This window comes from Dermacentor variabilis, chromosome 5 (assembly GCF_050947875.1).
Source record: "Dermacentor variabilis isolate Ectoservices chromosome 5, ASM5094787v1, whole genome shotgun sequence".
Classification (NCBI taxonomy): domain Eukaryota; kingdom Metazoa; phylum Arthropoda; class Arachnida; order Ixodida; family Ixodidae; genus Dermacentor; species Dermacentor variabilis.
Window position 1 is genome coordinate 163,446,514 of NC_134572.1, and position 14,022 is coordinate 163,460,535.

At 47.1% G+C, this 14,022-nt stretch overlaps 1 protein-coding gene across 1 annotated transcript in view; it reads left to right on the top strand.

Annotated features, from left to right (window-relative positions):
- Window positions 1–14,022, top strand: part of LOC142583302 (uncharacterized) — a 60,811-nt gene that overhangs the window by 11,950 nt on the left and 34,839 nt on the right. Inside the window, exon 2 of the mRNA XM_075693718.1 lies at window positions 12,120–12,732. Within this exon, the coding sequence (XP_075549833.1) occupies window positions 12,120–12,732 (613 nt within the window). The remainder of the gene's footprint in view (window positions 1–12,119; window positions 12,733–14,022) is intronic.

The following is a 14,022-nucleotide window of genomic DNA, read 5'->3' on the forward strand; positions in this document are numbered from 1 at the left end:
CTGTCCCACACCCTTCATTTCATTCTCGCGCACTTTGAGATAATTACTGTCCTTGTGCTCTTAGTGTTAGCCGCAGTTCAACAGAATGGCGAAGTGCGTCTGTCTATATGCTACCTTTTTCAACGGTCGATCGTCAAAGTCATCAGCCTCGAGAACAGCTTTGAAAGTATTGTGATCATTGAGTGCTATCAGTACTTCGCATACAACAGCCCGCTCAGTTGCGCAATATAACAGCTTGGGCGCAGCATCACGCCCAGCTGAAAGCGGGTCTCCAGCATGCAGACACAACAGGTCCGTGTAGCCCGAAGTAAATAAGCACGTATGCAAAGCAACGACACACCAGTGCCGTATATCATTGGAACAGACAGGAAAACTAGCATCACGAGAGTGCATGCCATGCCGGATATATATGCGCATCCAAACCGCGCCGATGGACAACACAGAAGTTGAGCGCGCCCTTCTCTCCGGACTGGTTGTTTCCACGGGGAGGACGGGGGGCTCCTGAAAAAAGCATCCCGGCGTTCACGTTTGAGCAGGATCGGGTTATTGTCTTCGGTTCGGCCGTCTGATCGCGCCGAGGCAATAATTGCGGATAATTGACGCGAAACCGCGGCGGTGGCAGCGCGCGTGGACAAGCTTCCGCTTCACGCGCGCGCGCGCGCTTGTGCATACACGTTTCAGTAAGTCGTGATTTCGCGGTCGTGCTCGCGGCCACGCCGCCTTTAATTGGGCGGAATAACTCTTGCCCCGGGGCCGACAAAACGCCGCTCTTTACGCAGCCTTTGTCGCGGTTGCTCACCGCACGCTTCCTGTAAGCACGGACGGTGTTACTTGGGGAGAGAGAGAGAGAGATAAGCCTGTAATGAGAGTTGCCGATATCAGTCATGCCAGGAACTTCGCTTGCTACTTCAAATATAGGAATGCCTAAGCACGGCGTTTATCGACGCACAAAGGGGGCTGACGGGATTTCCTCTCGTTGGTAAGCAGCCTTGCAGGGTGTTTCGATGCTTGCGCGACAAAGCGCCGGCAAATTGTGGAAACGTGGACGAACGTTTGATGTAGAACGAGGTTGAGTCGCGAGATTTGGCCGTTGCCATCGCAGCGGGGAGCCGAGAATATGGAATGAATACCGCGGCTGACGATCTTCTGTGGGACTACCGCTTGAATGAGCAATTCCAAAACGATAAGCAATGTAGGTTGATTCGAGTTCGCACCGGACCACAAGCGCATAACGCGTTCGCAGGCTCTGACCAGGCGGCACAGATCATTGCAAAACGATGATGTGACTCCATTCGACCGGCGGCCGCATCGTTAAGAAGCTTAATTGATTTCTTCTCCAAGTGTTATCATTCTTTTTAATCAAAATATGGTAATTACAACTAATATTAATTTTTTTGTGCTTTTGCTTTTCTCTTGCGCTTCTCGTTTATCTATGGTAGTTTCCATTTGCCTTAGTTTCTCACTACTGTTATTACTGTGCCAATTATTAACGATAGAAATCTGGTTCTCGGTTGTATTCGTTTCGTATTTGTTTCTTTGGAAAACGGCTGCCGTTCTCGTAATTATTGCATTCGTATTATGGTATTTCTTTTTGGTTATTTCTCGTCCCCCCCCCCTGCCCCTAATTCAATCCTTTTAAGGGGCCCTTAAAGGTAAAATAAATTATCATGATGATGGTGACGTTGTGCAATGGCAGCGAAGAGCAGGAAATTGAAGCGTGTGTTATCTTCTCTCCTGTTAACCGCTTCAAGTCTAGAACAATTTAAAAAGTTGCTGACGGCACAAATAGCCGTTACGTGAATGTAAACAGTATAGGCTGTCCCTTTTTTAAAGCACACAGACTAAAAATATCGCCTGTGGCAGATGGCGTAATTGTAGTACTAGACCTGGTTTACTCGAAGCGGCGGACGTTACTGAGGTAATAACAAAATTTCACTTATTATTTTTCTCTTTTAATTACCTTTTGGCTCATATTGCAATTTACGAATTGTAGCTGCTGAACTTACAAGGCGTATCCACTTGATTTGAATTTTAAGGATAGCTATGATTTGGATATACGCGGCGTGAAACACGCGGTAAAAGCTCACCACCGTTCCACTTACTTATTTAACAAACCACGGTTTTATGCTTTGAAGCACAAAAGTAACCAAAACGCCCATGCATTACATCGCGAACTTTAGAAATGAATATCTCGAATCTGGTGTCATCCTGAAAATTTCTTCCGAGTGATTACGCCTTGCGAACTCACCAGCCACAATTAGTTCGTTGCAATAGGTGCCCTAAATTCATTCATCAAAGAGGTAAGTAACGAGTTTTTTACTTAGTCAGTTATGCAATATGCATTTGGATTCCTCGTGCGGTTCCGCCTGATTGAGTAATCCAGCTCAATGACTAAAATTATGCCATCTGCCGCAGGCAATTTTTAAAAAAATTCGATATGGCCAAAAGAAATACACACTCGGTATAATAATTTCATTAGATAAATACTCTCGCGAAGTTAGCAAAACGAAATCAAAAGCAAGAATGGAGAAAAAGGAAACATAAATGAAACCTCCAACTCGTCCAACACGAGCTAACAAACGGCTTTGCTCATTGCAGATATAGAATGCATTGATCGCTCGCGAGGAGTGCCCCGCGCGTCACTGAGAGTTTCTGCTTGTTTGAGGCAAACTTTATCGAGAGTACATGCGACCATATATAGCTTCCTTGCCTAAGCACCCAGCGTATCTTTATGGTTATCATTCTTTACCCATTATAACTCGCAAACACGATACAAGCTTGCACAAGTGCACTTAGTGCCAGCAGCATGTGAATACAACGTTTCACGACACATTCGGCTCTTTATTCGAAAGCAACGGGCCGGTAGGTAACCTTATACTGGAGACAACGTAATGGCAACCTAAATACAGCATAACCTTATGCTGGAATAATATTTTATCTGCCATATCTTTACCATTGCTTAGAAATGTTGTGGATATGTATTCACCGCAACAAAACTGCATATGGTATGGTAGAAGACATTTGTAAATCCTGTTGTAAAAGTGGTTGACTGAAGTTTCAAGAACACGCGGTTGCGAACAGGGATGCATATAAGCTGCACGAGGACATTCACATGCATGCGCGGATTGAATTAAATTGAGTGCGCAATCGGTAAGTTCCATTTCCTGTGCATGACCAACTCCGATGGCGGCTTTCGTCCTTTAAATTAATTTGGTTGGGCATGGCATTGCGCGGCCTGTGAGTGAGGCTTCGATCTCGGGGCATTGGTCAAACAAATGCGTTTTGTGCTTTAAATAATTCAGAACAGGATGTGTACGTTCTACAACCTTTACTGCGATTATCCATGCTTGTTAGCACACTGAGATCTTAATGCCTACTGCCTTGGAAAACCCAATATAACACTCTTGTGCCGGTTGTCTTCCATTTCCAGCGGGAGCTAACTTTTCACTATGTATTTGTGCCAATAAGAAGAACTCTAAAAATAAAAACTACACGCATTTGATATGGCACGACAATCAACACCCTGTTCATTTTCTTGTACAAAAAGATATAGTGCCCTTAATGTCTTATTTGGCACCAGTTTGTATTATTGTGTCTGGTGCTTGGTTGCAAGTCATTTAAGATAAAATGTGGCCATACATCACACATCAACAGTGTCTGATTACTGCGAAAATTTGACAATAGATCAGTGAATAAATAACAAATATTATAGTATATGGAGGCTTCTCGTCTCCATATACTTGAGTGTTCGCGAAAGAGAAAGTGGACGGGTGGGGGAGGGGGAAGGGGGTGCAAGGTAGTTGACACCCTCACGAAAAAACATGTGCGCACCTATGCAGCCAATAGGTGTAAAGCCAGAGTGTCAGGATTATTTTAAAATTCATTTTCTTTTTCGCACATGGTCACCGGTTGGAACAACAGATCTCGTGCGTTATTACCGGGATCGGCTGATCCAGCGCGATGGATGTAAATCAATCGTTTAACACCTCTGCATTTTGCCGCCTCAAAAGTTCGTTCGAAAACATTCGATCATTTGATGTTCTTGTATACGGAGGAAGTTGTGCGCAGTGTTCCCACTATTCTTCCATAGTTCGCATCGGTTTCTGACGCGGACAAAGTGCTTGCACTTGAGGTGAAGGCGAGAAACACAGTTGCATCGACTGTGCTCTTACGGCAATGGTCTCCTCTCTCCCCCGTATACCGAGCGCGTAACATGCAAAATACTGTCTAATGTTCTCACTGAGGCTTTGTGCGATGATGGCGATGATGTCGAGGCATAGTCTAAAGCAGCCTGCAGGCCACTTCAGGGCCTCAATGACACTGCGTCTGCAGCACAATAGAAAGCTGAAGGCGTGGGGCACAATGACTCGTAATAAGGCCCGCTTCCCCGCAATGAAAGCTTCCCTTCAGACGCTGCAATGGCAATGAGCTGACGAGCACAGCAGGTGCCAATGACTCACTTTAAGCGCGCCTTACTTCACTCCAAGAACAAAAACAAGCTATCCAATAACCACAGGCAAGTAACAGCTAGCGGGCCACTCCATGTGCCAACCCAATCGTTTCACGCTCGATGGCCAAGACCGGAACCGTCAAAAAAGCCTCCTGACACGAAATCGTGTGCTGCACGATATATATAAATGAAGCCGTCACCGCTGGCATAAATAAGCAAAAGTCTTCCGACAATATTTAGAAGTTGACCGAAGTGTCGTAGGATATACCCGTCTGCGCGCGTGAGTTAGTTGCCCGTGTAGAGTGTAAACGCATGCATTCGTACGAAATGATGACATCCGAACGCGGCGAATGCCAACCTCGCTTATCGGCGAGACGAATGCGAAGATAGTGATGGACGCATGTAACGCAACGCGCTGCTTACTCACGCCTCCTTGCGTGACACGGCTCATTAGGCGCCGTTGCATCGAGTACACACGCCACTAATGGCGCTGTCGCGGAGAGCCGCTTTTGTGCTGGGGCAAAATGTCCGCTCGCGTATGTGGCCCGGCTACTTAAAATCTCTGGAAACCCATATGCTCCAGTATAGGTGTGCCTTCGCCCGAATGTGGAACTTTTGTCTCCGTGCTTACTTAATTAGGCTGTACACAGTAAACATATTAGTTATTATAATGGTGCACATTTTCCCGTTCTATTATGTAACCGGCCAGTCTTCATGCATATTCTGTACTTAGCGAGAAGCATTGGTAGCTCGATTTGCGCCCTGGATACTGGCGCAATCGCCGCTATACTGGCTGGCAGGCTAACACTGCCTGTATAGAAGTCGCCACAACCTACAACACAACCAGCACCAACAATTGACTCAACCACCATCAAAGTGTTTTGCGCTGATGACGACAGTGTGTGTTGGTGTGACGTCGTGCGCACTTGAATGTCTACCGATGTCACATATCTAGACTATAGTCCGGCCTCCAAATTATAATTTAAGGATATTATATCACGATGATCTGTACATCTAACACACCTGGAGCCCTCGCCGGACCGTGTGCGCAAGCGCAGATACAACGTGCCCGCGCTGAAAGCGTATCACGCTGTTCGACAGCATTTGTCGGCTATTGGCTTGTTGACAACTATACGCCGGGAGGTTGGCGAGAAGATTAAATGACCTAGATACAGCATACCACCAGCGTTAGTAAAGATAGCTCGTATCTCCTCGACTACGCGGCGAGTGTGCTCACAAGGTTGCCAGCTCTTGCCGGTATACCGCGACGTCTCTACTCGTGCTCTGACTGACCTATGCTTTAAGCGACGAAACCATATCCCCGTTCATGTAAATCAATACGTTTCTGCAATTTCCGACCACAATTTCGACAACATGCATAATTACGCTACCTCTTAAAATCGTAAATTTCTTTTGCCATAATATGGGAGAATCACGTGTATAAATAATTAAATAGGTAAATAAATTTATTTATTTATTTATTTATTTATTTATTTATTTATTTATTTATTTATTTATTTATTTATTTATTAGTATTACCCTCAGGGCAAGAGGCATTACAGAGGGGAGTGGAACATACGGAAAAAGACACTATGCAGGTTTTTCTTCTGCTAATACAATGTTAGCTAAAACGGTGAGATAATTGCGTGAAGCAACAAAAATTCAAGCAATTGACCGATAACAAATATGATTACATAGTTGGTTAGTTACATTGCAATACACTTGTGTTTAAAACATTACGAAACTGGGAATATTGAACAGTGGACGTGACTGCTCCAGGAACGTGGTACCAGTCCTGTGAGGTGCGGGGTACAAATGATTGATAACATGTTTGCGTTAAGCACGACATTATTCGCACCTTTTGTGCATGATCGAAACGAGGGGAAATGTATGATGGAGGAAAAATAAGGTCCTTGTGTAGGGCGGGACTGTAGTATATCTTGTGGAAGAGACATTGGCGGGAAAACTTGCGGCGGCAGGCGAGTGACGCAAGCTGTGGGGACTCGTTCGTTAAAGTGATACTGGCAGTACGACTGTAGTTTCCTAGAATGAAGCGGACAGAGTTATTTTGGACAAGCTTGAGGGCAGAGGTTAATATAGCAGTGCTGGGGTCCCAGATTGAAGAGGCATATTCGAGTTTACTTCGGACTAAAGATTTGTAAAGGAGGAGTTTTAAAGAAACAGGAGCGGATGAAAAATTACGCCGGAGGTAACCTAACGAGCGGTTTGCATTGCTAATTATTTTGCTAATATGAAGACACCAAGAAAGAGAGGAAGTTATGTGCACACGCAAGTAGCAATAGGATGTTACGGATTCGAGAGCGGAATTCTCGAGCAAGTAGGAAATGGGGCAAGAAGTTGTACGGGAGATGCGTAATACCTTACATTTTGTAGTGTTGAGTTCCATCAGCCAGACTTTACGCCAGTTAGATATACAGTTGATATCGTTTTGAAGGATCGTAACATCATTTTGGTCAATAATTTCTCGGAAGACTACGCAATCGTCGGCGAATAAGTGAATGTTAGAGGTCACGCATTGCGGCAAGTCATTAATATAAATGAGAAACAGGAGAGGGCCGAGCACTGAACCTTGGGGCACTCCAGAATGAACTGGCTTCAACAGGGAATTATAAGTGTTAGCAGACACGAATTGTGAGCGTCCGGTTAGAAAATATTCGATCCAGGAGATTAGTTTCCTATCAATGTTCAATTTGCTTAATTTAAAGAGAAGTAAACTGTGGCAAACTTTTTCAAAGGCTTTTGAGAAATCTAGGAAGACACAGTCAGCTATAGAACGACGATCAAGAATTGTATGTAGCTTGTGTGTAAAGGAAGCCAGCTGTGTTTCGCAGGAAAGAGATCGGCGGAAACCATGTTGAGCTTTCGAAAAGAACGAGTTGGCATCAAGGAAATTAACAATGTTTGTGTAAGGAACATGTTCGAGGATTTTGCACGGGGTACTAGTTAGTGAAATCGGGCGATAGTTTAGGGGTGAATTTTTACTTCCAGATTAATGGACTGGAACCACCTTGCCGACTTTCCAGTCGGATGGCAGTGTGGATTCATCAATTGATTGTTGGAATATTTTGGATAGCATAATACTAGAATATATTTTGGTACTTTTTTAAGAATTTCGCATTGATAAGGTCAATTCCTGGGCTTGAGGACACTTTCAATGATGCGATAATTTTTTCGATGCCAAGGGGTTGTATAATTACTGGATCCATTGTTAGAGAATCAAAACACTGCCCGTTGGGAAGTGTTATAGACGAGCCTATAACAAAATTACGGCCAAATTCATCATTTAATAAATATACATACAATGCGCCAATATTGGGCTACCATTTTCTCTGTTCCTAATTGCAAACTTTATCCATAGTAGCACAAATGAAGTGACAGAAAGAAACTTCTACAGCACACATCGAGCGATATCCTCGGCATGCCAACCTTGACCCCTATACCATAGAGTTTCCTATAAGAATTACTAGAGGGAACTCAGGCGCTGGTGTCTACGGGAGTTGCAATGGGAGCGGTTGTTCCAGCATGGGAATTATGGGAAGTACATGGATTTGCCTAAACTTCGTCCTTTTGGCTTCAAACGGCTTTATAACTTTATAAACTCGTCATTTTCAACAGTATATTGCGCAATAAACAACTAAATAAACATTAAAATTGACCCACCGCAGGATTCGAACACAGGGACTCTAGCACAGAAGCCTGATATCGAAACCATTAAGCCACGGACGCATGTACCGACAAGCGAATGAAACGCCCTTATGAATTTATCGCAGGCATGTCAGTGCCTTGAGACGCTTGGCGCGTTTCGATTTGGCCACCTGGACAAGCTCAATCGTTGCAATTATTAGCAATTGTACGCGTTCCTGGCGTCTTCTGCACTTCGAATATTATAGATTGCGCAGAAATATAGGATAATAAGATTTATATAGCTTACTATACGAAGCCACAAGGACGTTTGAATCCACAAGCACGAAGATCAGACAAATCCATGTACTTCTCATCATTCCCATGGTAGGACAACGACTGCAGCGCCAGAGTTCCCTCTAGTAATTTCTGTAGGAAACTCTACGCCCTATACAACCTCACCAGGCCCTCAACCGGGACCTTATCAGCGCCACCTTTGTCAAATGCCGATGTGGAAGAGCGCAGTGTCACCTTATCTTCCCCTAGGAGCCCGTGGTGATGAAAGTGCCAAGTTCAGTAGTATTTCGGGAAAGGTATTGCCGAATGAAAATGGCGGAAATGCATATGGCACACATCTCGAGCCACGTGCGGAAACTGATGGTCTTTTATACAGTATACCTGAATGCCTGGCAAGGCAAGGCAACTGCCGTCGAGCAACAACAGAGAACTCAATCGTCAGCTGAGAGCGGAAAATTTTCGCGTGCACGCTAAACTGGTTGAACGATGCGTGATTCAGTTAAAAGTAGATCGCTGGGAGACAGATTCATTTCACAATGTGGAAAAGTGAGATCATGATAAAGATTACGATGATGGGTGACAGAGCCAATCTATACCCACGCACTCACTGCACACACACAAACAAAGGACAAACCAGGGGAGAACCAATGAAACTACCAGAAAAACAAACGTCTGAACACCAGCTTCGTTTATTTCAGAACAGCAACAGTAACAAGAACATTTGCAACATTTCCAACAACTATAACATATGAACTATGACACAAGCAAAATGCACTATATCTTTGCGGCGTAACACCAAAGTTTAAGGGGTGGACGCTAGTGTGTATAACCCCAGATTAGCGCCGGAATATCAGCGCGAATTAGTAGCCGTGGCGCTGGACACATCGAGATGCAGAAGGGGCACGTGTCTAAGATGGAGCAGTTTCAGCGGGCAGATATATAGTTCCGTATGTGGGCCCTGTGATATTTTTTTTTCTTTAAGAGTACTTTCCTGCACTTATACCGTTGTTCTCGGCTTCATGCACTCTCGGCCGAGAGCAGAAAGCTCTCCGATTTCCGGGAATCAGATAACTCCATTCTTGGCGGCATATATACTCTCAAGAAAAATTACACCCTTTGGGTCGTATTTTGCCACATAACGATAATCGTCATCTGTCTTGCTTGCGTTTCCTTTCTTGAACACCCTGCGCTCGCTACTTTCCTGTTGAGAAGGCTCTGCCGTGCTGATAACGCGCATGGCGTTCGTGATTTGGAAGTACCGGGCTCGCAGCGTCAAAGAAAGGATATGGGGACAAGACAGATGACGATTATCGCTGTGTGGCAAATATACACCCCAAGAGGTGCAACTGTTCAGGACAATGTGTTGGCAGGCTAGTGGTGCGGATCCATAAATACTTCGTTTAGTGCAAAACAACGGACACAAGAAAAGGCGACAGGACAAGGCGCTACTCTCAACTGCAAGATACGATCGAAAGGCTGTAATTGTGCTTACGAGTGTATAGGTGAACCTCGTATGCAGCGCCGGCCAAAGAAAGTCGCTGGGTAGCCACGGGCATGCCAAATATCCGCCCGACGTCAAAAATAAAGTATCGCACGCTGATCTACATATCGCATTAAAAAAAAAAAAAGCTGACATCTGGCGAAAGTCTGTCTTTCATCATCACACGCGAGTGACGACGTTCCCACGACATGGGAACCGAGCGCTCTCAGTCGGGCCAGCTCCTCGCGATATCGGGAGGACCAATCGCCGAGTCAACTACTTACCTGCATTATCGCGGCGGCGACATCTTCATTACTACCCGCCGGACATGCGCTTGCGTCGTTGTTTTTTTTTTTTTTTTTCGCGCCATGCGACGTTAGGGAGCACCGCTCTGGTCGGGGCGGCGCGCTGGGCGCGTGACGCGAGGCGACCCATTGGCTGTCGCCGAGCTCGAGCCCACGCCCTCCGACGGCGACACAACGGACGCCGCCGCAGCGCTCGGCGACTCGTTCCGGCGTTGCGTGTCGCTTCGAGGCGGCCACAAGCACGCTCGGCTGCGCCGCGCGACCGTGGGACACGCCAGCCTAAGTTCCCTGTGCTCGCTAATGGACCCGGCCGCGCCAAGTGAAGCCGTGCTGGCTTGCTTCTTTTCCTTTTTTCTGTGCGGGAGGAGCGCCGTGCGTGCGCTCCTGCCTCCCTTCGAAGGCGCGCTGTAAAGTCGACAATCGCACGCCAGCCTTGAAGTGTGGGGGGCAGCTCACTCCGGAGCCGGGCGCGGGGCTGGAGGCCTGCCGGCCATTAGGGATGCTCTCAGCCGTGCGCCGCTGAGCTGAGGGCCGATGTTTTCGGGCTCGTTATACAGGGGTTGCCTCCTCTCTTTTTTTTTTATTACGCGCCCCGTGAAATGCTTCTCGTAAAGTAAATTATATCTAAGGGAAGGGTTTTTTCGCCCCTTCCTCCCATCCTCCTCTCGCCGCGCCTTTCCGCTTCTCCGTGTGCGGTGAACCAACGGGGCCTGGGTGACTGGCCACAAGAGTGGCGCGGCGCTTATCTCGCGCCGTGGCAGTGACCACGGCGCGAGGGTGGTCACGTGCTGCCGTACGGTAGCCAGCTCGTTCGTGCGCACGTACGCGATTCTTGGCGAGCAGCGGAAGTCCTGAATGCGCACGCCCGAGAAGGCCGGCATAAGTTGCCATTGAAGAGACCTTGCCCTTTTCGTCTCGGAATCTTCACCCCTACGAAGAGACTGAAATCACGCTTCCTGGCAACGCAGCTTCCGGTAGCCGGCTCCCTCGTTGTTGTTACACAAGGCGCGCGCGTAATGTGATAATGCAAATGGCACTGCGCCAAGGTTAACCAACTAACCAATGGACGTGGCGTAGGTAGGCAGGGTTAATTGGGGTCTAACTGGAGAGCCTAAATATAGAGATAAGAGACGTTGGTTTACGGCTACTCTACTTCACTTCTATATAAAAAATATAATAAATAATCTCTGTTAATAAATAAATATGAAAGTTGATCAGAAAAATGGCAATTCGCCACACGCTAGCACCAACACATGCAAAAAGTAAAAACAAAGCGTCCATCGACAACGAAGGCCAGTCACTGCGTAAAACTGTTCCTCATATTTCGAGCACATGGCCGTACTTATAAAACGAGCATTTCCCTTCAGTGAAACTTGTTCATTCAACTCCACTAAGTGGGCATACTCCAAGCATTCTCCAAACATGCGCGACAGGTTCAGCAATACGGTAGTACTTGTCATCTGAACACATAGATGCAAGTTACGTTGTACGATTATTTAGTATGTATACGTACGGCTAACGCGGTTCGTGACGGGCGTCATCGCCTGCGCATGCGCACATGCTCGGAGTGCGTGTATGTGGCAACATTCGCCTTCATTCGCGGGACAACATGGAGGTTTACATGCTTAATCCAGAAAGCTCCCCACTGGACAATGCATCGCAACTGAACGGTGTCGATGACGACGATAATGACCAATGCATGAGCAACCCAATTGAGACAGGTTAAAGGTACACGCCTTCAAGCCTCGAAAGCCAGTGAAATAAATAATACTTTCGGGAGGGTCAGTATATATATATATATATATATATATATATATATATATATATATATATATATATATAAACATTCAGCTTCGACAAAGTGGATTGTGATCGTGAAAGCGATGCATGTCGTATACCGGCCATGCACGTAGTCGAGGCTCATTACGCGAACCACTTCGCGCAGGCGAGACGTCTCCGGTGTCCAGCTGCCCGCCATCACCTCTGGCCTGGTGTCACACCGCGGGCGACTCGGCCGCAGCCTCGGACAGCGACGGCGACTGCGGCCCTCCGCACGAAGGCAGCCCGCGACCGCCGAGCCTCGTCGGCGGGGACGAAGCCCGCCTGCTCGGACGTCCCTTGTGCGCGGACAAGCGCAGTGGCCACGCGGCGCACCACCAGGCGCAACACGGCCAAAGCCAGTCCGCATCCCAGCACCACCACCAACACCAGCAGCAGCAACAACACCACCAGCAGCAGCAGTGCCGGCGTCGGCGCACGGCGTTCACGAGCGAGCAGCTGCTGGAGCTGGAGAAGGAGTTCCACTCCAAGAAGTACCTGTCCCTGACGGAGCGGTCGCAGATAGCGCACGCGCTGCAGCTCACCGAGGTGCAGGTGAAGATATGGTTCCAGAACCGCCGCGCCAAGTGGAAGCGCGTGAAGGCGGGCCTCACCGCCGGCCGCGGGCCTCAGCAGCACTCCGACGCACCGCGCATCGTGGTCCCCATTCCAGTGCACGTGAACAGGGTGGCGCTGCGAAACCAGCAACAGCAGCAACAGGCCGAGCCAAAGGGACCGGGGTGAGTGTGAGCGGTGTAGCGTTTATTCTACTACCTTGGAAGTGTGGCCATTGTGGCATTTATTCTACTCCGTTGTAAGTGTGAGCGTTGTAGCGTTATTCTGCTACTTTGGCAGTGTGAGCGCGGTGGCATTTATTCTACTCTCTTGGTAGTGTGAGCGGTGTAGCGTTTATTCTACTCCCCTGGCAGTATGAGCGGCGCAGCGCTTATTCTACTCCCTTGGCATGGTGCGCGACCGAGTTTATTTGCGTATTTCTCCATGCCGCGAGTTATACTCCTTGATTGTCAATAAGGTTTGTTTCGGTATCGACAGATGTACTATACATTGAGTGCGCCGAGAACAAGCGTGTCTTGCAAACCTATCTATATATTTGTCGTGTCGCCAAATTTCCGATTCTTATATCTTCAGACAACGATGAGGACAACGTTTATTGTCCAGCGTTGGAGAAAGCAATGCCTTGGAGAAAGGATAACAAGATTACGTCGCTAGTTGTATCCGATTGCTTTTAAAAAGGAAGGAATGTTACAATCGTATAGCGGTGCCAGTTGGGCTGGAAATTTTCTAAGCAAGTAAGTGTCTATTTGAAGATGTTTCGGCGACATGGAGAGTTCCTATGTGCAACACCTATGTTTTGCCAACGAGAGAAACAGAAACAAAGACAAGCCCGAGAGCTTCAACAGGAAAAGTCTTATTTGTTACCCTGTATAGGCAAAAAGAGAAAAGGGATTTAAAGAGACGGCGAGAATGATGGATAGCAAGGGTGACGTTATAGCACAAAATTCTGAGGTGGCACACGTCAGCCTATTACAGTTTATCAGTCCCGTGCACCACAGGAAGCAAACTGCCGCTAGTGGAGAGGGGGATGTTGTAATTGTAGCTTACCATGCACTTTGAAAGCACTATACCACCTATACATACATACGTCCGTTTTGACGGCTGTCTATATCTTATATCTTGAGCAGACAGTGTCCGGCTTGTCAGTGTCTCTAACGCTGTACACAGCACCTGACTCTACGAAATACAACTTGGGCAAATAACGCGTGTCGGCCCACCCAATTCAACACGTAAATGACTTGGTAAATGCAGCATCTCTCCATAGCCGGTACAACAGGTTTTAATCACATTTTGGTAGCCCTGGTGGTAGGCAGATCAAGTCAGAAGTAGGTGATTGTATACGCAATGGTTCGTGGGACTCGTTGAGTTTCACGAAGCCAACCGAAGTGCGCAGCTGCTGCGTCTGTTTTTGCGAGATACTGAAACAAATCTGCCGATTTTGTGCACAGAATGGC